This window comes from Protomyctophum parallelum, assembly GCF_964188405.1.
Source record: "Protomyctophum parallelum genome assembly, chromosome: 21".
Lineage (NCBI taxonomy): Eukaryota > Metazoa > Chordata > Actinopteri > Myctophiformes > Myctophidae > Protomyctophum > Protomyctophum parallelum.
Genome location: NC_139713.1, coordinates 27,123,330 through 27,149,893, shown reverse-complemented (window position 1 = coordinate 27,149,893; position 26,564 = coordinate 27,123,330). Strand labels below are relative to the sequence as shown.

General features: G+C 41.1%; 2 protein-coding genes across 3 annotated transcripts in view; both read left to right on the top strand.

Moving 5' to 3' along the window:
- Positions 1 to 163: 163 nt before the first annotated feature.
- Positions 164 to 16,399, top strand: st8sia5 (ST8 alpha-N-acetyl-neuraminide alpha-2,8-sialyltransferase 5). 2 transcript variants are annotated; one of them, XM_083793125.1, is made up of 9 exons: positions 164 to 781; positions 3,524 to 3,634; positions 3,985 to 4,080; positions 8,436 to 8,528; positions 12,220 to 12,306; positions 13,879 to 14,023; positions 14,602 to 14,714; positions 14,866 to 14,958; positions 15,074 to 16,399. In XM_083793125.1, the coding sequence occupies exons 1-9, from the start codon at positions 636 to 638 to the stop codon at positions 15,534 to 15,536; spliced, it is 1,347 nt and encodes a 448-aa protein (XP_083649251.1). In that variant the 5' UTR covers positions 164 to 635; the 3' UTR covers positions 15,537 to 16,399. The 2 variants fall into 2 exon arrangements, with proteins under 2 accessions (XP_083649251.1, XP_083649250.1); XM_083793124.1 differs by lacking the exon at positions 3,985 to 4,080.
- Positions 16,400 to 21,930: 5,531 nt separating this feature from the next.
- The window catches only part of loxhd1a (lipoxygenase homology PLAT domains 1a), a gene marked incomplete at both ends in the record, with an annotated part of 54,519 nt that continues 49,885 nt past the window's right edge, over positions 21,931 to 26,564 (top strand). The window contains one exon of the mRNA XM_083793435.1: positions 21,931 to 22,255. Within this exon, the coding sequence (XP_083649561.1) occupies positions 21,931 to 22,255 (325 nt within the window). The remainder of the gene's footprint in view (positions 22,256 to 26,564) is intronic.

Here is a 26,564-nt window from a genome sequence, read left to right as displayed (position 1 = left end):
GCGCCCCTGGCTGCATCATCAGCATCAGCACCACTCCTGTCACTTCGTTGCGAATTTCGGTCACGCGCCACACTGCCTCGACTTGAAACGAAGGATAGGCTATTTTCTTTCCTGTGGCAATTAGCCCTTATCAATCAAAAGGAAACCGAGCCTATATGCTAGATTTACGCCATTTCTTGAACCCTGATTTAGGCACCAAGGTTATGTGCGTTAGGCTTTTACAAAAAATCATAGCCAACTGGATATTGTGGATAACATCTGCATTGCCTGTTTTCGATCGAGCCACTGCACCTATAGGCTACGACGTCAAGACGAATAGCGCAGAATTTCCGATTGATGTCAAGACCTTCATAGGCATAGGCTACAGGACTTTTTATATTTCATAGGCCATCAAGCTGCAAAACATATAGAACGATTGCTAATAGTAGCTAAACAAAGGCCGAGCGCGGTGAGATCACAGTTGATGATAAACGCAATGCTCCCCAGACCATAGCTCCATGTTGTGGCACCAGAGCTCCTATAGCCTAAAACGCGATGGAAAATGTCCTCTCGGATGATTCCAATACACCGTTGTGATTGATCCTGGATGCAGCGACGAGAGAGTCCTGACTCGGGGTTTCTGCAGGGACCCGTGGATGTTGCGCCGAAGAATGGGATACTCCGACCCAACGTCGGGTAAAGATATACTCGGCAATAGGTCTCTTTGCTTCATATTTATTTGCGCATTTGGACTCGTCACCTTATTGCAACAGATTCTCTATGGCAAAAACTACGTCAAAAGGTAAGTGTCGTTTTTGTTTATAGGTCTATTTAAAGATGAAAAAAAGAAGAAAAAACATGCCTCATCAATTAACGCATTCCTTTATTTTTGCGCGTTAGGCTATAAGAGCCTAATCAATTGCAGGCTTTTCTCAATCACCTTTGTTTTGCAGTATAGCCTATTAGGCTTATGCAAATAGATGATTCAGAAAGTAGCTTCTAAAAGCCATATTAGAAGAAGAATTATGATATAGGCCTAGTAGGTTTATGAATTACATGTGTTCACCTTAATATATGGGTTAAATATGGGGGCAGCCTGGATGAGCTTTTGGTTGGGTGATGAGAGGAGGAGCTTTAAAATGAATAATAGCAATTAGCCATCCATTTTCCAGTGGCATATACTATTTTCATTAGATTTATTTTGGGCTATTTTCTGAAAGTGAAGCATCACATTCATGCCATACACTGTATACCCAAGCCGTGTATGGCAATGTTTTCCCTTTGTTTTTGTCTTTTATTTTATTTTCTGAGTGAGTGGTCAGAAAGAATGAAATGATGAAAAGGGGATAAATGGATGTGATCATGCGAGTCAGCGATGAAGAGTAGGTAGCCTACTCAAATGCACGTATGTGCGCACATACGTGTGTGTGTGTGTGTGTGTGTGTGTGTGTGTGTGTGTGTGTGTGTGTGTGTGTGTGCGCATGCGTGCGTGCGTGCGTGCGACTCTGTGAGAGTCCCCAGATCTAATGTAAATGCTGTCATTTTATATTATGAGGTGTCTGTCTGCATGCTAAAACCATCACATAAGCCTACAGCCCCACCCAGTCAACAACACACTCTTTCACAATCACACTATCAACATGAGATCTATCACTTCCTGTATACACACCCAGAGGAAACCATCTCGGTCTGTGACTGGAAAAGACAGTAGGAGATACAGCTATATGGACACTGGTTCTCAATGCTGGGTTTCGGGGACCAACAGGGTGTCCAAAGGGACACTCAGGGTAAAACCAATGCTGAGAATTTGACAGTGTATATTGGCACCCCAAAGATTTAAGAAAAATGGTTCCATTTGTTCACCCTCAGAGTTACACACCCATGAGGGTCAATTTGGACCCCTGGCCCGGATCAGACGTTGAGAAACAGTGAGCTATAGGACACAATGTGATCATGCAAGCATTTATCTTCAGAGTTGGATAAACAGATTAGAAGTTTCTTAAATCCAGCATAAATATACCAGATACATGCTTGTATAGTCAATTGTAGCAATGTCATACATCAATCTGTCCATATGTCCCTGATTTTCCTATATGTATAGTGACATATAGCGTCTGCTCATGGCCTGCCTTCGCTGATATTAACAAATAATCAACAGTTTTGGTGGTGGTGGCGGTCGTCGGACTGTGACATGACAAGGCAGAAAGGAGTTCACTTTCAACCTGACAGCACTATAATTTTGGGATTGTCATTAATGACTCAAATGTTCAACTTTCTTTTTTCTTTTCTTCATAGCACAAATAGCAGATCTACAAGATTATGATGCCACACATTGTGAGCTTGTTCTGGGGCTTCTGCAATTTGTCATAAGACAGAAAATATAGGAGATAATAAGCTCACCTGATTATTATTGTTATCGTTATGAAGCTTGTAGATCTGCTGTTTTCTCTGCTTAATAATAGGAAAGGTTTTAAACACTTTTTTCCAATAATGACATGCTAAAAATAACCAGGTTGAAAGTGGTTATTAAATAATACACAGTGGGTGACCCACTTTGTACACCAAGGCATATTAACTTCCTTCATCCCTGCTTGACTTGAACAGGGTTACAGCTAAAAATATCCTCTGCAGCACCAATGTCTTCTGGGAAGAGCAGAAAGTATAAAGAAATCCTTCCAACTCAGTGTCACACACCAAATCCTCAGTGTTAATTCAACCCTGATGAGAGTGTACCATCTTTGTACGAGTGATCCCCATTCAAGGAAGTACTTACCCATGCATTCAAAAGATGAACCTTATACTGTAGTTACATGCCAGTTCTGCCCTCAAAACCTTAAGACTACTTTCAAATAGTAACAAAAAAACAAATGTTGTTCATTAAATATACATAGTGTAGAGCAGCTTTAATGTCTGCTGTTTGTCCAATCTGATACATCACGTCTGAGTGATAGTTGTATAGCTTAATGGAACAATGAATGGCTTTTAAAGCTGCAATCCATCATACAGTCTTTCCTGGGACCGAACCCAAGTCTTCCACATGGGAAAATGAAATGTAGATCTCAATGGAATATAGGGAGACCGATAACCAGTGTGCTAGTTATATTAATTGTATTGACGTTCTTTATGTAGATTGAAATAAAGATTCATGCACTAAAACAGTTCCAGATTGCAGCTTTAAACTTAGCATCAAAGATGGTATTTTGATCTAAATAGCATCAGGCTCATCAGCCTCATAATAGATGTAGATCTAGATGTACGATAGATGTAATTAAGCCTGGCTTTTGATCGGCTATTTCAGGTAGAAATGTAATCTCAGAATAGATATCATGCAATGCTGATCCAGGTCATTGCAGTAAATCTGTCAGGCGTCTGGAATCAGAATGCTGGGAAATGCATTTTACATTCCTTAATGTATGTTTTATGTGTGCACAAACACATTCGTTTTGTGAGGGTTTGGTTTAATGTATTTGACGTTTGGAGAAGACAAAAAAAAGAAAGAAAAAGGACAATAAATCCCCAATAAACTGACTCATTTTCTTATTAGTGCGCAACAGTTTAGCCGACTCAAAGGGGACGAGACAGGAAATTGGACGGGTCCTGTTAATTTCTCGGATGATGGATCTCTGAAGCCGGCCAGAACCGCCGGGAGGAAAAGGTACCTTTCTATGGTGATTTACGGCTAACACCTCTGAGAAAGAGAGAGTGAGAGAGTGTGAGAGAGTGTGTGAGAGAGTGAGTGTGAGTGTTAGTGTGAGAGTGAGAGTGAGAGTGAGTGTGTGTGAGGGTGTGTGTGTGTGTGTGTGTGTGTGTGTGTGTGTGTGTGTGTGTGTGTGTGTGTGTGTGTGTGTGTGTGTGTGTGTGTGTGTGAAAGAGAGAGAGAGAGAGAATTAAAATTCATCACAGTGATGCTGACCCAGGCCTGCATGTGTGGACTGGTTGACTGATGCGTCCACCTGTGACCTTAGACAACGTCATCTCTAACTCAACGTGTCTGCATGTTGACAGATGTTTCCGTCAGAATTTTCAGCCAGATTCACAGATCTCCGTAATAGTCACACCCTGCATATCCGATATTAAGAAGAAAAAAAAACGCTCTCAAAGGTAGGCCGGTTTGAAGGCATTTATACATTCACAGAAACTCAAGAATGCCTCTGTATTTTCCATTAGTTTGAAAGGAATAAACTCATATATATATATCTATATTTTCAGTGGTGGTTGCACTTCCAATCTGCTCTTGCATGTTGTCTGATCCCTCTCACCGTGAACCCTGAAACCCTGACCCTCTCTAACCCATGAGAAGCTGGTTGAACTACGTATTGTCCTCGTATCTCTGTGTCCCCATCCAGCACCTCGTCCTCCTCAACCCGTGTGTCATGTGTCCTGCACAGCTCTGTGTCTATGTCATATACACATAGTGTAGACACTTGTCTGCTGTCCCTATACGTCCCCTGCTCACATCTGCATATGTCTCCTTCCGTCACCTGGATCTCCTTATTTCCACGTTAAGCCTGATGATGATTTAAGCCAGACTGAAGCCACATTTATACGTATAGTAGTTCCATGCCGGTGACACACATATACTGTAGAAAACAGGCAAAGTACAAGCTGACAACGCATCGCAAATCGACACGTCAGCTTGTACATCGGCTGTTTTCCATGTAAGACACTACCAAACATCTAAGTACTGAATAAATCCGGCATCATACGTCGTACAATGTTGTTGTTTTTAGCGATGAAAATAGCAGATCTACAAGCTGACATTTCATGCTCTACTATTTTCACCCTATTACTCTGTCATATACGACAGAGAATTCATTATTAATTCATGATTAAAATTAAGTTGCATCATGACTTTATCTTTTAAAAGACAACACTAACATTCTAGTTTATAGGTATCCGAGAGGTCAAGCTTCAGTGCCGTGAAAATGAGATCTTAGCAGGTTACGGACATTCAGAAATAGTATTCATTTCAGTGAATTACTGGGTTTCTTTAGTATAGTAATTAACCCCAATACAAATATTTAATCTTTATAAAACTGGATGAATCTTGGTCAGAATATAAAATGTTCTTCAAATTAAAGCTGCAATCCCTCTATTTTATGTCTGATGGCGGCACATCTATTGTCCATGATTCTGGGGTGCCGTCTGCTTCAAATAACTTTATTGACATTGTCAACCAGTAGGTGTCCTACCGACATCAGGGTCTAAATGTCTCAATGGAAGAGTAGGGAGACCACCTCCAACCACTGTGTTTACATACTCTACCACACAGATTGATTAAAATAAATCCTGGGTTGTAATTATTTAATATAGGACACATGCCACTTCAATATTTATAATCAATTGTCTAACCTCACAGAAATACATGGATCATCTGGTGGATGTAGACAGTCAATGTCATTGTTCCTTTCAAGTTTAATTTCATCCCATTTAGCATTTTTCAGTTTTCTTATGTTTATTTTCTCTTTCTTTCTTTCCTCATATTTAACTACAAAGCCACATAATGTCGTGTGCAAAATTATAACATTATTACAAAAATATTAGTAGCTGGCAACAACTGTGTTGTAATGAAAACCAATATTAGTTGAGTTTTGAAAATTACTTTTTGAAAGTGGCATTATATAATTTCTATGCGTTAGAAATTCCATTCCATACATGCATTTTCAGAGTTATTTTTTTATATTCTTTTGACAACCCCCAATGTTGAAATAGAAAATAGATATTTGGCTCCATTCCAAGCTCCTGTTGACTCGCTCAACATACAGTATCAAGGTCAACTCCCAGTAAAGTGACTGTATGGCTCGATATCTTTATGCACAAGTCTATTTAACCACACCTCTTTTATACTTTCAATTCCTTTTAAAAAATAGGGAAAATAGCCAATCTATGAATTGCATCGTGACACGTTGCGAGCTTGTGGAAGGGCTATTGTCGCTATTTTGGAAGATTTTTGAAAATCTTTGAAAACGACATGCCCAAAATAGGTATGCCATATTGAAAGTGGTTAAATGTGGCTAAAGGGAGATTTTCTCTGAGAACACCATGCATACGGTGACCATAGATATGGGAATTAGAGTAGCATTGGTAGGCCTAAGGCCTTTTATAGTAAGGCAAAAAAAAAATCACAATATTGTAATTATGTAAATGCTTTTGATAGCTTCATTGCCTATCGGTTGCCTTGTGTCTGTTTAATGAAAATGTAGTACAATATATTGAAAATAATGCTGTATATTTGCATGCCTAATTTATAGCATATGAACAATAGTTTTGAGATGAAAGAGTATTAATACAGATAATAATTTGGGGTTAACATTAAGGATTAATTGTGAGATCCAAATATCATGCAATTAGTTTTTCACTTCAGTGACTGCTTTGATCTACTTGTACTCTTTGTAGTAACGTGGTGGTTTATTCTTCTGTGGAACCTTTTGATAATCCTTTGATTTCCAAACATAGAATCTCTCTTTGTACATTTTACAGCACATATGTAATTTAGTCACTCAAGAGTTAATCACATATAACTTGTAAATGAATACCGTTACGCTGTCAGCTCTGTACTTGGTTCGCTCTTTTTTCCCTCTATATCTCTTAAAATGAAATAAATTATCTACAATCTCACAACGTAATGCGTGTCACGATGTGATCTTGTGCTGTGGATCTGCTATTTTCTGTGAACGTTCCCCCCAGAATAGGGATGCTAGGGTTCAAGCAAAGCAGTGAAAGTAATTTAAGGAAATAGCACAGATGAAGGCTTTATACTAACTAGATACTTCAATTCCTTACTTACTTACTGTAAGCCTTCTGATCTTCCAAGTAAAATGTGTCCTGTACACAGTGTCTTACATTTTCCAACTCATTTTGAAAACATAGAAACAAAATAAATACATTTAGAGGTGCAAGCGCTCATCACCTCCACACAAATCCCTTTCCAACCCCCACTCGCCTGCAACCTCCCAAAACCTCACACCTATTTACATGAAATACATCATTGTCCTCAAATGCTGCATTTTTTTTAAAGACAAATGGCAACTGATGGGCAAGTTAATCTGAAGTTCAAGCTTAAAAGAATAAAACATTTCTGTCGTGAAAAATGTTTGACCATGTCTTTAAAGTTTTCTCCACAGACGCCATTCAGAACAGTCACACCACCACCATGCCAAACATCTGATTATTTGTGTGCTTTTTTGTTAATGTCGTCATTCCGTCATGATGATTTATAAGGTGATTTTCTGTGTCACAAATGTCTTTAAGATTTCCAAATCCTCTCTGCATGCAAATGCTGAATGAAATCATTCAGACTCTTTAGCTCTATATCAAGATAAGTTAAATGAAATCAGGGTAAATGGGTTGATTTCAAGAGGGAGAATGACGGTTGCTTGTACTTTATGATTACATGTGCATGAGCATGTGTCTGTGTGAGTGTGCATGTCATACCAGCTACAGTAGATGCCTATACTAACAAATCAAAGTGTTTGTGTTTTCATTAATTCAATTGAAAGATTTTCATGTAATCTTTGACAATCACATATTTTATTTTTTAGTATAATTTGAAAATATCTTCCAAACACATCAATTTCATTACCATATAGAACCACACAGATGTACTGTACTAACCAAAACAGTAAGTTACACCATCTAATACACCAACCCCCCCACATGATGTCAACTGTAAACTTTAGACTGTTTTGGGGATTACATAATTGTTATATATTTGTTTTATAGGCCTAACTGTCTGTATACTAACTGTAAATATACTAACAGACAAACATCTCCAGCCTAAACTAGACTGTGTCACTGTCTTTTGTGACATTGTGAGCTATAATAAGTTTCCTCACTTGTACAATTGTCATCTCATGTTTTTAAACCCAAATGCCAGAGTGATTTCATTATCGTCACCTTCTTAAAATAATGTCATTATTTTGGGAAATTTATATTTTTGCCAGTCAGTTCTTCATGACACTGGCCTAATAAAGTCCTAATTGAAAATAATCATGCTGTTCCCACCCCTTTTAGTATAAGCACATTAGTGTGATTCTTTTGCCTAAAATTCTGGAGTAAATCAATTAATCCACAAATAATTTGGCCTAAATCAGGTTTATTGCCAAGTCCAAATAGAAATCCTCTTATGTTACATAACTGACAGTGTTACTGTCAATAGTTATATATTGTTATACACTTTTTGGGTGAAATGATTAAGACATATCATATAGATGTTTATAATTGTTTTGAATGACTTTGTTCGGTTTTCTGAAAAAATAACTTTATTGGCCATAATTTCAAGAAGGTGACGTTATGTCATTAACTGAGGCCAAAAGGATTCGACTTAGGTACATTTAAGATGTCTCTTATTGTCTGTTCCCATGACACACCACTCCATAATAATACATCAACAGTATAGTAATCCGGTCAGTGTGAGGTCTAGTGTGGTTGCAGACTAACTGTGTCTATCCCTCTAGATATCTGGACACGTATGAAGGCAGCTATGACTTCAACTCCACTGCTTGCAAGGAGCTCAGGCAGGAAATGATCGATGTCAAAGTCCTGACCATGTGAGTGCTCTCCTGCCAATGGGCATGTTTGTCATTTTATACTCTAATCTGAGATGATTTAACGCAATTAAAAAAAAAAAAAAAACTCAGAAATGAGCAATACAGAACAGTGTTGATTCAGACATCATACTTAACTTTAGTCATCTGAAAACCAACACTGACACAGAATGTATGAATCCTGAATATTCCAGGAGACAAACATGTAGATTGGTGTTTCAATAATAACTAGAAAAAGCGCACCTCTGGGAACAGGTCTCGACCGGGATAAGAGCGTTTTTGGAAAAAGTGGCATTTCTTCCTCAGCCTAGTGGGAATATGCGTGCACAGTTTCACCGCAATCGGGCACTGTGTTCATGATTTGCGTCCTTTTGTACAAAACGGGCCACTCCTGAAAACAACAGAATGGAATATAAGAAATCAAACAGACCCGTCTTGATTACATGACTATAGAGATCATGTGTACCGATTTGCATGCGATTTGGATAAAATCTGAAAGAGTAATATATAAAAAGAAATGTTTTACATAAGTCGGCCTCATGGTGGCGCTATAAGAGCAGATGTGAAAAATGCAGGTCAAAGGATTTTCCTTGGCCTCTAGGGAGTGTGCAACTGTGCATACAAGATTTACACATATCAGTGGAGTTATAGGTAAAAACACGAATGGGACAGTTATAGCGCCACCATGAGGCTGATGTGAATATTGGCATTTCTTCCTCGGCCTAGTGGGAATCTCCATGCAAAATTTCCCTAAAAAAATAATGTGTTTTGCAAATATCTGCCTCATGGTGGCGCTATAACAGGCTGTTGTGGGAAAATTGGGGCAGAGGTTCGTCATTGGCATCCAGGGAGTGTGTGTGCACAGTTTGGCGGACGGACGGACGGAGCGCAAAACATACTCTCCCCTCCCCATGCCTTCGGCCTGGTGTAGACAATAATGTGGCTCAGTCGAGGATGTGGAGCGGCCACTTGGGAGACAGAAGGTTACTGGTTGGATCCCTGGCTCCCCCTGAGGTGGTTGGTGCATTGTACGGTTTCCTCCTGTTGTCAGTGTGAATGGGTCAATTTTAAACCCTTCAAATTTATAGAGCTTTTAAATATATTTGTATTATGATATAATACAGCCATTAACAGCCATGCCACATCTTAAATATTGTATATTAAAAGCCCAATTTAGTTGTAAGAAATAGGTCCCTCCCAAAAATGTCTGAAGCCAAATGGCTCTGTGCATGACTGTGGTCCAGGTTTCCAGAAGTAAAAGGTGGCATATGCGTTTCAAGTTAATTTTCCCATAGCTTCATCTGAATGGCTGATTTGATTGAATCATTTAATTGACATGCTCAGAGCCTATTACAGGCAAACAGCATGGAATATCAAAACCCTGTTTTGATGATCAATGTCACATATGGCTCACAAGAACATTTGACCCAAATTTGATGAAAATAAAATCATGTTTCTGCAACAAACATTTGTAGCAGTTGTGGCACCCATGGCCGGGTTCTAAGATAAATTGCTTTTGGTTCTGTGTTGATTAGAAGCCAATTTGAAAAGTTTGGCATGAAGTGTCATCCTTTGCCTACTGGGAATGTGCATGCAAAGTTTGATGCCAATCCGTCCAGCGGTTTGTGAGACTATCCATGCAAAGACATAGGGACAGACAGAGGCAGAAAAATAACCTCCGCCTCCCAGCCTGAGATGTTTGTGTGTGTGCGCAAAAATAATAATACATGTAGGCACGATTCACCTGGTTAGTGAGGTAGAGGTGCAGTCAGTGTACAAGCATCCAATGGCCTTTCAGTGAGCCTGTCCTCCTTTCCAGCATTGAACGCCTCTTGTAGTAGTAGTCGGACAATTAGCTAAATTGATTACCCTCCAGAGAGATGGCATTTTTCTCAGTCTCATTGAAGGTCCTGGCACAAAGCTTGATGGCTGTTATTGAGAACAGCTGCTGAGTGTGAGCCGGCCAAAGCAATCATTCATTCCAGAGCAAATCACACCTCTCGCTAATTTTAACGAAATTTCAGTACAGAAGCATCTAGCTGTAGAAAGAGCTCATTGTTACAACATCAATTAATAGCTGTTTCCAGTGATTAAAGGGCAGAGAATGTGAAGCTTGCCATCACAGTGCCAACATTTATTTTCAGCTGTACTTCCTGCCAGAAGAACTGTACTTAAAGTTAAAGAAACATCATCATTAAGGAGCAATAATTTGGGACAACATGGAATATGTTTTTGTAATACTTTAGATAGATAATTAGTAATCTGTTCCCAGAAGCTTGTATAAAGGTACCAGTTGTATTTAAAGAACAAAGTGTACAGTTTGGTGATATAGCAAGTCTCATTCTATATGCTTTCTGGGTAGTTAAACATGTTTTATGGACAACATTGAAATGAATCTGCTGATGATTTGGGTTTCGGGATGCCATAATAATTTCCCCAAACTCTGGTCCAATTGATAAATTGATGCTGATGTTGTAATCCCAAATCTGTGTTCCAAGATTGGATAACGGGTATTAACGAAGTACATCTTTGTGATAGATCTTTATAAATGGCTGGTTTGGTCTATGGAACTCCAGTCCATAGGCTCGCAAAGCCAAACAGAGCTGCAAATATAAAAAAGGAGGTACCTGGTAAATTATACAACTCTTTCAGATCTGAGAATTATCTTAAACCATTATCATCCATAACGTCGGCAAGTACATGAATGCCACAATTGGACCATGATTTGGACTACAAAACAACAACCTCCGCTATGCAATAAAGGGTTATGGAGTGTGGCGTGTGAGCCGGCCAAAGCAATCATTCATTCCAGAGCAAATCACACCTCTCGCTAATCTAAACGAAATTTCAGTACAGAAGAATCTATTTAAAGATAACTTCAGGTTTTGAAAGTCGTTTCCCCCATTTTCTCTTCTCTGTGGTTTTTCTGCAGTTATTTAACTGTATGAGATGAGTAAGGATTAGAACAATAATGCAATAATAACGCTAGAAGGAAGTTTTTTAGCTCTCTGACCGTATTCCCTTAAATGGCAGCTTTGCTTATATTTAATATACATTAAATCCTATTGTAAGGAGCATAATTATGAATAATAGCACTTCCTAATCATTTGCTATAAGCAATGAAAAGTTGTCAGTAGTCTAGTACTCATTGGGAAGGATGCATATTCTAAATCAGGGGTGCTCACACTTTTTTGCCTTGAAAGCTACTTTCAAAATGACCAGTTCAACAAGATCTACTGACCAAAATAATAGTTACATAAGACACACATTCTTTGTGCAACACTCTTGAAAACAGTATTGCATTGTGGGTTTGAGCTGACAGGCTTTTTGATGTCAAGTCTTTTTGATGGTAGATCACAATCTACCTTTTAGGCACTGCACTGTTCTAAACGTCGGCTGGTGGTGATGCGTGTTATGTCCTCACAAGAAATAAAGATTCATGTTAAAATATCAGCAAAGTCCTCTTTTAATTGCTATTAATTAAGACCTCCATGATGTATCGTTCTCCAAAGGGCCATCCTAGATCTATAACTACAGAGATATAAAATTCAAGTGGATGGCCACACCACAACTATAATGATGATAGTGGTGAACATTGTAGTTATATGCTTATTGTGGACATCGCGTTACACCCACTGTACTGGCATACATTCTCAGGAATAATTTTGTATCCTCTTATGCGTCTGCTATATAGGGTGAAAACCTCAGATCTGTTTGAGAGATGGAGGAACATGCAAGTGTGCAAATGGGAGCAGAACAAAGTCGAGACCGAAAACTTCAGGTAAGCACACGTCGTAAACACACACGTTAGCCACAATAATAAAGAGAACCATTATGGTATCCAGACCTGCAGTCTCTTCCTCTGGAGTTGTGCATGGGTTTTGTCTTCATAAAGACGCCGACATCAGTTACCCTGTTTCCGAGGCTACCCTGATGAAGGCATTGTTGCCACAACGCATGAGTGTATTTCTTATTCTTGACATGCATTAGCCTATTAAACGCAATTTAATTTGTCCCTTCCCTTTTTTGCAATTTATATGAAGATAAGGTTGAAAGTTGGTGAAGTGCTCCTTTAAAGGTCTGGTGACATTCTCATTCTCATTCTTCTTCTTCTTATTATTGCGACTGCAGGTCACATTAACTATGAAATCGTGCATTTCCATTCAATCAGTTGTTTGGTTGGTCACTCCAGACATGATGCCTCGTGACATCACGTGACATCATCAGGGTTGGAGATCCCTGACGTCATCAATATTAAGCCCATATATAGAGAAGCCTTATGTCATCAATATTGGCCAGCAACTCTGCATCTGACCTCAAACCTCAAAACCTTAGATCTCCATATATGGAGCTGACCTGTTCTGATATTCCGTATGTCGATCCTTCTCCATCCATCCTTCCTCTTTGATGTCTCTCTTTTGACTGATATCTGTCCATTTTAAACTCTAGACGGGCCTGTCCAAAAGTTATTAGTGCATCTGGCGAAAACTCGAGTTCTCGACAGGTCCGAAAATTAAGTCTCGGCCCTACCTGGGCCCTCATCAAACCCTGTACACTCAACACACTGCTCCCGCTGCCACCCTTAAAGATCTCCATATATGGAGCTGACCTGTTCTGACATCCATCCACATGTTGATCTGACCTCATCAAACCATATATGGCCAGTACAGAATTCATTCCATATGTTGATCTGACCCCCCCATGCCAAAGCGCTCGTCCAGCAGTCTTCCGTCACCCACTCACCCAGGCGGATGCGTGCACACGACCTCGCTCTTTAGAAGGCTTCTTGTTTATTATTATTCTTTTATATTTTTCACCTCAATATTCCACCTAAAAAACCTGAACTTTGAACATTCCGTAGATTTTCTGTGGTCTGGGCCAGGGTTTTCTGAATAATTAGCCTCAAAAAGTGGTCTGATTTGCCTGTGGACGGTGATCAGAATCATCAGAATCCGTGGGTCGACAAAATAAGGTAAAAACACTGCAAGTAGCAGAATAATTAATTAATACCTGACAATCAATATGTTAATACTTTTCATTGGTTGAAATGCATTTTCTTAAATGCATAGTTCCAGATCTAGATTCGAATGACATCATCATCATCATCCACAGGCAGAGAACTGTTTGAGGCTACTTAAACCCCAGACCACAGAAAATCTACTGAATCGTCAAGGTTCAGTTTGTTTGGGTGCAATCGAGGTCAGAAAACCATAAAAAAACCATAAAAATTTTCACCAGACCTTTAAGTAATTTAGTCATTGGTGCCATACAATTAGTTATTATTTCCACTGTTGTTTTGTCATTGTAAAGGTCCTATTCTAACCTTCATGTCTTTCTTCGGTGCCCGCCAAAGGATGTCTCTGTCTCGGTGTTGTAACGCTCCTTCGTTCCTGTTCACCACCAAGAGGAACACACCTGCAGGTACGAAGCTGCGCTATGAGGTAGACACCAGCGGTATCCTGCCCATCACCACTGAGGTCTTCAAGATGTTCCCTGATGTGGGTGTACATTGCAAGACGAGACATTTGTTGACACATACAGTAGGATTCTGTGTGCTTTCATCTGTGTTGACTGTGTTGTACTACTCTCATGTTACCTTCCGTTATTGGAGCTAATTATCAGAATTTCAGGAGCAGGACCACACCTCGATCAATTCCCTTCCATTCTACTATACAAATGCTCTCCTAACCATCTCCCCTCCATTTCGCTCTTGCATTCAGCCAGCGCCCCTCCTTCCCACCCCTGCTACTCTCCCAATTTCTTCTACTCTCTACGATCCGTATTTAGGCCCCGAGGGAGTTCATCATGCCTGGGAGCTACAGGGGACTCCCTACATAGCTTCCCCACGCCATAGATGGCAATCGAGGACCTCAGCAATCAAGTCTCAGACATCATTCATTTTGTTTTGTTTTGATTGTTTAGTTCAATAAATCTGCTGATTGATGGTGTTCTTGTTCAATAAATCTGCTGATTGATGGTGTTCTTGTTCAATAAATCTGCTGATTGATGGTGTTCTTGCTTGTGAAATGTCACTAAATCCTGCAATGAATGTCGTTTGACTATCTGTTTCATCCAGGACATGCCGTACACTAAATCACAATACAAGAAATGTGCTGTTATTGGAAACGGGGGCATCATCAAGAACAGCAAATGTGGAAAGGAGATTGATTCAGCAGATTTTGTTTTTAGGTATGCACAGCATGGAATCTTTAAGTCTAAGTTATATTTGCCACATTACGTTTCGAAAATAAAAAGAGTAGCCAATGTCATTCCCAAAACAGGGACACCATGGTTAATGAGGTAATTTATTTAATATTGAATATTTGTCTTTTGTTCGCAGATGTAATATACCACCCATCAGTGAGAAGTACTCTGCTGACGTCGGCACCAAAACAGATCTGGTGACAATAAACCCAAGTATTATTACAGAAAGGTACCATAATCATCCCGCAGTGTGAAATGTGTCAGTCTGAGATCCGTCTGCCTGCCTGTCTGTGGCTCTATCTCTATAGGCCATTTCATATGTACTTCCACTTCCTTCCCTGCAGGTTCCAGAAGCTGGAGAAATGGCGGCGGCCGTTTTACGAGGTCCTCCAGAACTACGATAACTCCTCCGTGGTCCTTCCCGCGTTCTACAACATCCGCAACACGGACGTCTCCTTCCGGGTCAAGTACATGCTCGACGACTTTGACTCGCAGCGGGGCGCGTTCTTCTTCCACCCCCAGTACCTGCTCAACGTGCAGCGCTTCTGGGCCGTGCAGGGCGTCCGGGCCAAGCGCCTCAGCAGTGGCCTGATGCTGGTGACCGCCGCGCTGGAGATGTGCGAGGAGGTGCACCTCTATGGGTTCTGGGCCTTTCCCATGAACCCATCGGGCATCTTCATCACTCACCACTACTACGACAACGTCAAGCCTCGTCCTGGCTTCCACGCCATGCCCCACGAGATCTTTAACTTCATGCACATGCACACACGCGGAATCGTCAACGTGCACACTGGCCAGTGTAGGTGACTTGACACCCGCGGTGTCCCCTGCTACAATGTCTTGTGGAAGTTCACCGTTTTAACCACTTCGACCCTAGCGTCACTTGTCTGGGGACGAACATTTCGCGAAAATAGCATGATCTACAAGCTCGCGACGTGACCTTGTAGATCGGCTACATAAGACCCCCGTCAAGTATACAGGATTAAAGTGGATGACCTTTATTTATACATTTTTGGTACATTTTTATGGTTACAGTTACGGCGTTACCTGATGGATTTTGTTGATAAATAAGATGGTTCAATATTTCTTTACAGCTGAAAAAGAAAGAACATGCTTTTGTGTTCTCTGTAGCTCCTTTACATTATGGAAGGTTGCCTGCTTTAATGTCGACTACATACAGTATGATTTCTACTTGAGGTGTACATTCATTTACTTAGCAAATCAATAACTGTTTGGTTTTTTTTTTTATGTGGAAAAGTGGTCTTCCTCGTGATGTCGTATCTGTGACGTCTTTTTAGTGGAGTTGTTGATTTGTACTCAACATTGCACAAGTAGTTACGCTGAAACAGGGCCATCATGTCCCACCCTTTCTCTTCTAGATTTGCACAGCAAAGTCCTCAGTGTACCACTTAACACAATACTTTGTCGTAGGATGGTGTAGCTCAGTGGTTCCCAAACTTTTTCATGTCAAGGACCCCCAAATTGAAACAAATTAGCCCGCGGACCCACATTTGGGAGAAGATGTTTACGGCTCTAGCAGTGATTCTCACCCGTTTAATTTCAAGGACCGCCAGTTTGACATGCATTAGGCTACAGACCCCATTTTATGGAATTTCTATCTCTGGGACCCCAATTTATATTGTAAAATCAATGTTAATTTAACTCTGAGAGTGTACAAATGGAAGTTGTACACTCTCAGAGTTACAGACCCATAAGGATCCATTTGGTTACAAACTATCATTTAGTTGGGGACCCACTGGAACTCCCTCAAGGACCCCTGGGGGTCCCCTGGCCCCACTTTGGGAACCACTGGTGTAGCTGATCTACAAGCTCACATATTGCAATGCAACTTGTAGATCTGCTATTTTGGAAATGAACACAAATTATCGCCTATCATGACATAGTTAAGGATAGGACAGGTTAACAGTTAATTAATGCTCCAGTGGGATTCAGGGTGTTACATGCAGCAGCACAGAGTAAGAAGAGTAAAAGTACAACGTGCACAATAGACAATAAATACAGCAATAAATACAGCACTAAACTAAACACTAATACAATACAGATCCATTAATAGACTCACAAGTTCACAAGCACACCCACTGACACCGACCAACCGCGCGCACACACACACAACCACACACGCGCGCACGCTCACGGCACGCACGCACGCACACACACACACACAGTCGCACACACAGCAGATAAATACAAGGGGATGTCAGGGGTTGTCCCTCTACCACAGCTCATGGAGAGGATAGGAAGGGCTGTCCAGGATAGTCTCCATTTTGTCCCTCGTCCTCCTCTCTGTCACTGCCTGCCTGAAGACTGTCCAGCTGCCAACGACAGCACTGGCCTTCCTCACCAGCTTGTCGGGATCATGCAGCTCCGCAGCGTTGATGTTCGCCAGCAACGCCACAGCAAAGAACAAAGCGCTGGTAGAACCTCTTCAGTAGTCTGCTGCACACACCCAAGGACCTGACAGCCTGCTCTGTCCTGTCTCGGCATAGACATGCAGACTTCCAGTCCAGTTGTTATGAGAGCACACACCCAGGAGCTAGGACGTGTATCATCCATCCAAATTAATACTGAGGATTTTGCGGTGCCACCCCTCCCCCCCCCCCCCCCCCCTTTTCCCATTGCTTCTATATTTCTCTCAGACACTATAGTGGCAGCTTTAATTGTTTGTGTAAAAAAAAGACAGAGAAAACAAAATATTGATGAAAAAAAAAATCTGACATCAAATCTGTAACTTTAAGTTGTCTTGATATATTTCCTATTCACCACATTAACTCTAGATGAACATTTTAAAACACTGGCCATTTTTTGTGTTCTATTTTATTCCATTAAACTAAAACACTGGAAAGTGTTTCTTTTGGAAAACTGAGTGTTTTTAGAGATATTTTATAATGACACCACCATAGCAACTTTACAACTACTTATAGGTCATCCTATCACCCCTGATTTATATGTTGCACGGTGGCGTCTCACACGGACAAATGGGACAATGGCTATTTTCGATGTGAGACACAATGCGCAACAAAGTATAAATCGTCTCAGAGCACTGTCGAGCAACCCAGCCTCTTGTCATTGTTGTCTTAAACCATGCTGCCTTATGAGATATCAAACACCTCACTGATATGCACTTCACCCACATGGAATGCTTATTAGTCTAGTAGCCAGCCCATAGAGCCCCATTGTGAACCCGGACATGTTGAGTACACCAAGGCTTTATGTTAGAAATGTTTAGTATGGGTCCCCAGCATGTAGAAACTGCCGGATGCTAACTTGCATATGTTGGGCAATTTTCATAATTGGCATAATATGTGACCATACCATTAATAATTAACAACCTATAGAAGGAAAAAGATACAAAATTGTATCATGCTTCATGTGATGTGTCAAACTAGGGGGTTTTCATGATGCTGAATCCATTCCAAGTGCAGTCCAAATGCATTAGTTTTGCAAAAAAAAACCTGGGCCATGCCCACTTTTTAGCCGTTTTAAGCCCAATGAGTGTTTTCTTTTTTGCTAAACTAATGCCTGGAATGGATTCAGCATCATGAAAACCCCCTAGTTTGACACATCACATGCAACATAAAGCATGATGAAATTTTGAATATTTTGCCTTCTATAGGTTGTAATTGGTATGGTCACATATTATGCCAATTTTGAAAATTGCCCAACATATGCAAGTTAGCATCCGGCAGTTTCTACATGCTGGGGACCCATACTAAACATTTATAACATAAAACCTTGGTGTACTCAACATGACCGGGTTCACAATGGGGCTCTATGGGCTGGCTACTAGACTATATCTTGAGTATATGTAAATGTCAAACTCTCATTCTTATATTGTTTTGAATCAACAGGTTTTTCAAAACTCTCAGATAAAAGGAAGTGTACAGTTCTCTTCTTCAATTCCAATCGAAACTGAAAATGTCCTCCACTCTTGTAAGATAGAACTCCATTCATGATCATGTTAATGCCGTGCATGACTTTCTATACTTGGCTTTGTGTGTGCCTGCTTCGATGATCACTGAAATATGTTTACACTTAAACCTCTGCTAAAACTCACAGTGCATTTGGAGATATACACAAACAAAATCTATATGGATTTATGAAGATGTAATATTGGATGCATTTTTTATTGATGTTAAATGAAAGACTGAAAATGGTTGTTATGCCTCGTGAAATGATTTGTTTTACTGCTTCTGCAATGTCATATTGTTTCTTTTACATTATGAATTTGTATAGGTTTGTGGGAAAGCAAGACCTACAAAAACTATATTATTTTGCTTGTTTTTTAAATCTGTCATGAGTGACATGAGTCATCACATCTGCAATGCATTTGGCCCCTTCCACTCAAATAAATAATCGCTAACTAATTTAAATTATTGTCTCCTTTTTAATCTACAGTATACAGACAGATTTATACAGTGTGTGCATGAAAGACGTGACTTTCATAAGCACGAGCACACCAAAAATACAGTATTTATTGGTTTGAACTTTGGAGTGGAGATAACACCTGCTTGATGTGCCGACTCTCCTAAAACACTCAATAAAGTGGCCTCTGCCTGAGTATGCAACCTATATTATTCACTCCTATATGTTTTCAGAGTGTATGCCTCTACTGTATTTTTATTCTTGAATTTTAGAATCATTTTATAGACTGCCCACCTGTATTGATAGAATAGGAAAGGGACTTTGTATGTACAATACATGGAATGGAATGTCTGTATATGGAATGGACGGAAGCATAGAACAACTTCAACAGTGTTTCTTAACTGGATTCTGTGTCATTCTTTATACCAGTATTGTGTAAATAAACCTGTTTGGATTTTAAGACTTAATCATTAATCTTTTGTGTGTGTGTGTGTGTGTGTGTGTGTGTGTGTGTGTGTGTGTGTGTGTGTGTGTGTGCATACGGAGGACAAAGAGTTGAGGACACAAAACAAAGATTAATGCCACTAGTGGTTCTTTGGCTAGTAATCATATGGGAATCCTTTTGGTGCCATCTACAGAGCCTATAACTAAAAGCACATTACATCCACACACTGATGGCAGAGGCAACCATGCAAGGCACCAGCCTGTCGTTAGGGAGCACTTCTTAAAGGTTCAGCGTGCTGTGTTGTTCAAAGACACTTCAACACACAGCTTTTTGTGGTAGTTAAAACCATATTTCCACGTTTTTTCTGCTATAATATCGATATGGCTTATGACTGCAGCATGACACATACTACAGTCATGTCATTTCAGCCGGTCAAATGAGGTTTGTCTTTGTAGGCATGACACCTACAGTCATGTCATTTCAGCAGGTCAAATGAGGTTTGTCTTTGTAGGCAGCTGTCATTCATGAATTGGGCTATCAAATGCTGATAGATATGTTACCATTAATATGCCCTTCTCATGCACCCCTTCCCCTAGACAGCCTTATAAGCTAGATCATATGCAGTATCAGGTGACACCAATAAAGCTAATGGAATGATTTGGCTCATACACAGGTGTAGATTTGTATTTCAAGGTTATGGAACTGCAGCAGTTCTTGTCTGATGTAAATGTTATGTACCGTAGCCTTTATTTTCTAGTGTTTCAGTTTAATATGATAAAATTGGCAATCAAATGTGTCAAAATCTTTTTGACAGGTTCGTTGGAGTATACAGATGAAAGAATAAAAAACTGCACGCACACACACACTGTCTTTACTTGCTCAATAAATAATTAAATATAATTGCAACGTCTTTGACCAAAACCTTGTGATTAAACATCATTTCTTAATTGAGCAAGTGAGCAAGTATGTGGATGTTTTTTATTCTTGTGTAAAATTGCAAGATGTCAGCCCAGTGACATCTCGAGAAACCTAATACATCTTCCATCAAAAAGGAAAAAGTATGCAGGAAAAAGGTTAAAGTTGATATGAAATGTGATGTGAGTTTACCATAACGATAGTAATCCTTAATCATCATATTCAAGGGCTTTTGGTGAGAAATTAGACAGACTCCATAAAGCACTGCAGAGGGTGGTGTGTGTGTTCAACTGATGCTCGTTGATGCTCATTAATGTTATCAAAGCAATTATGTTTCTGCACTCGGTTTTAGACAATAATTTTCCATTTGGTCCTAACGCTGCTTATCAATTAATCGATTAATCGATACATAAGGTTATCAACTATCAATAATTGAATCAATCGATAATTTACATCCCTCACTAGGCCTACACTGTGATCTAGTAAAGTGAAATAGTTCAACACTTCTTGAAGTTTAGTTGAGTTCAGTTCAGTGTACAGTAGGCTATGTATATGCACTTGTATGCACCTAAACCACATGCACGTAAACACATACACGTGTGCATGCATACCAGAGTGAGCGTGCATACTGCATACCAGCGTGCATGCATGTGCGTGTGTGCGTGCGTGCGAGTAAAAGCGAGACGCCACCGGCCCGTAAAGCGATCCTGACACCATGAATAATGGAGAGTGCCGTAGCAGAGAGGATAAGTTCTCTTTGCAAGGCTCCTTTTTCACAGGGCTTTCTCCCGTGGGTCACGTGAGCGCTGAGGTGGCAGTAATTTTTCATGAGTGTGTGAGCTGTGTGGGCCGCACTGCTCAGGCAGGGCCCAGACTCCTCCACCTCCACCCCACACACCCCCACACAGTCGTATCTGAACCCCAGGGCAGGGCCCCGCAGCGCCTCACGGCAGCCACACAGGTCAAATGAATTGTCTTACAGTGTTAGAAACTCAAGGCAGCTCTTACGAAACGAAAGGTCAGGGAAGTGTGGATGAATAAAAGATGTCTTCGAAGAAGAACAAATCCACACGTTCAGAAGAAACCGAAGAGGATGACGGACTGGGAGAAGCGAAGCCAAAAGCGAAAGAGAGGAGCGAGACCGCAGACCCAGAGAAGAGTGGGAGGAAACACAAGACTGCAGAGGCCTCCGAGGGCCAGGAGTCCCCAGGGAAGGAGACGAAAGGGAAAAGCAGTGATAAAACAAAAGAGAAAAAAAAGAAAAACAAATCTGATAATGACACTGGAGGAGATGGTTTGATTGAGGATGAGAAGGAAGGGAACGAGCAGAATAACAATGACATCAAGTCTAAGAGGAAGACATCAGAGAAGCTTACAGAGAAAGTGACAGACGGAGGTCAGGAGGACAAAAAAAAGAAAAATAAGAAGAAACCATCTACAGAGGAACCAAAGGCGGAGATGGGCTCCAAGAGTAAGTCCAAAGATGGAGAGAAGAAAAAGAAGAAGAAGAAGAAGTCTCATGATGACGAAGAAACCATAATGGAAGAAGAGGAGGAAGAAGGAGAGGACTCAGAGGAGGATTCCAAGAAAAAGAAGAAGAAGAAGAAGAAAAAAGGAAAAAAGGGATCTGGGGACAGTGATGACGACGAGCAGGACAAAAAGAAAAAGGGGAAAAAATCCAAGAGCAAGCAGGTGGACTATGCTGAGATCTACCAGAACCAGCTTCTGAACTACGTGACGGACTCATCGGATGATTACGACGACGAGTACCACAAGAAGAAAGGTAGGAATACATGTCACACAACACAACCAGAGGCAATCCTAAAATGTTAAAATTGTTATCTGTGAGCATGCTCAGCATGGGCATGGGGATTGGGACCCTACTATGCTGGGAGATCCTCTGTGATTGTTCTTGGGTGAAAGCTCAGGTATGTTCCACATGAATGAAACCCAACAGAGACAGAGGGGAGGTATAGACAGGTGCTGGGTGCAGGGCCCATGGGCTGGGAACAACGCTGAGGCCAGGGACATGGCTGAGAGCCAGAAACACATCCCTTTAATAGAATAGAACAGAACACTTCATGACTTCCCTATTTTGGGCATGGCAATTATGGGGGGGGGGGGGGGGGGGCCTTCAAAATGTGTGTAGATCAACTATTTCTGAATAGTCAAAGTATAAAATAGGCAAGGGCCCATATGTTTAAGGGCATTTAATGGAATTATTGGTCCTCATTTTGCGACCTATGACCTACGTCGCGACCTATAGCTTTAGGTCGCGACGTATTTGTTATAGGTCGTGACCTATAACGCATATAGGTCGCGACCTATAAATCGCAAACTAAAGCTATAGGTTGCGATGTAGGTCATAGATCGCAAAATGAGCTCGCTCGAGAAATTTGTTATTATGACGATCGGCTTGGCACTTTTTGGCAAATTTTGTTGCCCCCCCCCCCCCCCTCGGCGTGTTGCCCTACTCGCAGTGCGTATTGCGCGTATACGTAGCGACGGCACTGTGTGCCATTTTAATGTCCTACCTGTATTTCAGCTTTCCTATTGACATTTGTCCATTTAACTTAATGAGGTCATTGAGTCCAGTGTACAGTATCCCAGGCCTAGCGCGTAATGGGTGTACAGATCGGTTAAGTGATTGTGGTTAAACAACATTTAGAGCGAGAGGATAGATGTCTCTGGTCACATTTCCTGGGCCACCATCCATCTGATTGGAGGCATGTCTTTCTTTCTCTTAATCAGGTTTTAGTAGGTCTCCCATGTTAATTGGATCTCTAAGTCTGTTTCTGTTCAAGTATTCTCAAATTGCTGGATATCAGGTGTCAGTATACTTTCCTACACCTCCTCAGTATTAGCTGGGCTATGGTCTGCCATGTCTTACACTGTATACAGTATGCATGTGTGTACTTTGTTGACTAAACGTTCCCCAATGTTAAGCCATAACACCGATGCTCATAATAACTACTAGGCCTATCTGAATGCTCTCTGAGTCATGTATAATGGTGAAACCACAGCCATTAGAAGTTGTCTATTAGACCTCTCTTTCCTAAATTGACCTTATTCACATGGTGACCATTTTGCTACTGTCCTACTGAAGGGGTGGGAAACCCCATCCTGTCAGGGAGCCCCCCTCTGCCCCACAGTCGGTCGTAGGCTACATGGCGAGGACTGCCCTAGTGTGTTGACACAAGCCATATACCATTGTTTCACCTCCTGTACATGCAATATTGAACACTTTTCAGTTACATAACCCCAGGGTAGGGATTTAACATATAGCTTACATTGTTGCTCAGTAACACAAAACCACTATACTGTTACCAATGTGTCCTTTCTTATAGACAATAGATAATAGCAGGGAAGCTACTATACTGCTAAAGGTCTGCTGTAGCATCAGACGTCTGGAGTCTGGACTATCATCATCATAATCTTTCGACCGTGGTCGAGATCGTGGGTTTCACAATAACACGCCAGACTTCCCGGTCCTTCATTGCCATCCCCAGTTCCTGCTTACTGATGCCTGTGTCCCTAGCGATGACATCAGGGAACGACAGTTTTCTACCTCTGGTCTGCTTTGAGGCAGGACTCCAGAGAAGAAGGGAAGATATAACCTCATTGTCAGCTCTGTAGCAGTGGCCGGCAAATTGTGTTCTTCTGGATCGGACTAGTGAAGAAACACGGGGAAGGTTGGCGTATATTAGATTAGTCGATGGGTGGCTCTTCCAAGACAGATTTGCGCTCTCATTAGAAGGCGGGTGTAAGTGCCATCCAACCGTTTCTCTAGTTTCTTTGAAAGTGTCCATGTCTCGGAACCATAGAGTAGAATAGGCTCAACGGCCGTCCTAATATTTTTACTTTAACATCTTACTAAGCTGGGACTGACTGGACTATAGTTACACTATTGAGTGGTGATATACAGTAGAGTACGGGGATATACAGTATTGACATCTTTACTCACGTTGTAGTCCGTCCTGCTACATTAAATAGTAATACAGTTGGATATGTCAAGTAGAAGAGTGAATAAAATATTTCAATATTTCAATATTTGCAAGGTATGAACATTTATGGGACAGCCCATTAAAGGTTTGGATCATGGCACTTATCTCATAACAGCAAAGTGTTCACCAATCTCAATGAAGATGGTAACCGAAGTGGCACCTTTTCAAAATACTGTAGCGTCCCAGCCGAGGAGAGCCTTCTCAGCATGCTTAGGGACATGCCTAGTTGTTATTGCTCTGTTATTGTTATTAGTCAAATATTTGTATTGACATTTTCCACAATTATACAAACAAAATTGTATTATTATTATTATTGGATATGGGGAATGGGTGATTAATATCACTGGGATTTCTTTAAGTGTATACATAATAGTGAGAAGTGGTCAGTCAGTATATGCTTCGGCCAGACTTGAAATCACTGCTTCCCTCCAGCGTCTTGGACATGCATCTTGGGGAAGAGGCTGTGAGCGCAAGATCAGCCAACAGGCTGTGACGACTTTGCCTCGTGAATGATTCTGCCCACTCCAAAGCTCTGTGGTAGCCACAGTCCAAGCTGAGCTTTAAAAATGTCTACAGAGGCTGCCTGACGAAGGTACAGTGGGACCTTGTTCCATGCCGACGGCCCGTAGAAGCAAAAAGCTGCTTCCCCGTATTTTTTAGTTGCCATTTTTTTAGGCAAAGCGAGCAGGCCAGCAGTGGAAGACCTTAGGACATATTTAGGCAGGCAGTCATGTAGGTAGGAAGGTGCGAGACCATTGAGAGCTTTATAGACAATGTCATAGTTAGTGGAGCAGATAGATAAAAGTTCTGATATTTCTGTTAGAAATATTGCTTTACTGCATTTAGGCGGGCGATAAATGCTAATCATTGGCATAGAGGATTGACCATGTAGTATAGTGGCCTGGTATTCAAAGGATGTAAAGCTGCCAAGGGTCAGAGCCTTGAATTTTAACGTGTCTGAAAGAATTATTGCCAGTCCACCTCCTTTCTTAGCTTCGCGAACAGAGTGAATGAAACTGTAGTTTGCGGGACAGGCTGGCGCTAGGAGAACAGCTCCATCCGAGCCAAGCCATGTCTCTGTTAGAAAGATTATATCTAGCTTATCTCGTTAAGGGCCTTATCGCTCAGTCTCACAGTCACTGGCAATGTAAAGCACTCCCTGCTGCCCTTTCCCATCAGGAGCACGGCACCTAGATGAGGTTAATGATGGGCCTATTGGCATCTACCTGGTCCGGGTTGAAATACTAAATTCAATGGCTGGTTGGACAGCAAAATCGCTCCTATTAGCCCCCCCCCCCCCCCCCCCCCACCCCATTTATGTTAATTAATTTGAGTTGGTGTCAAGTATCTGTACGCTAGACTCTAGCGTACAGATAGCGGCTATCGTGTTCCTATAGAAAGAAGTTGCGAGTGTGCTTGATTTCCAATACATTGAACTAAGAGTAGCAGCAGCAACACATTGGAAAACATTGAAAAGTAGCAGGAAAAAGAATGGAAGATGAGTGCAGAGTGCAGAACCATTACAGAGCTCTAAGCTATATAGCCTAAAGTAGAGCAATCCTGACTAGGGTGTTTATTTTGGGAGGCTCTGTAGGGAAATTGTGCAATGTCATGCTTAACCACTTACGTCAAACATTTTCAAAAATAGATGATATATAAGCTGTGAGCTTGTAGATCTGCTATTTTGGAAACAACCCTGTCTGTCTGTCTGTCTGTCTGTCTGTCTGTCTGTCAAATGAAGCTGTGGAACATGAGCGAGGTGTGGCTGGCGTGTTAGTTGCCATGGTTACCAGGCAGACACTGCAGATTATTTGCATTGAATTGCCCTGGCAGCCATGCTGCATGGAATGGAATGAAACATTACCCAAGTCATTTTTCGAGGGATGCAATAGCCCCTCCAAAGCATGGCTTTTGAAGATTACGCCATATGGGAGCCAAGTCTATGGTATTGTTTAGAGCACTTTACATCAAAGTCCATAGACTTGGCTGGTAGACATTTGCTATAGCCAAGTCTACTAAATCGTTTGATTTAGTAAATCGTTTGCCAGCCAAGTCTACGGTCTCCAGGGATAAATTATGTTTGTTTAG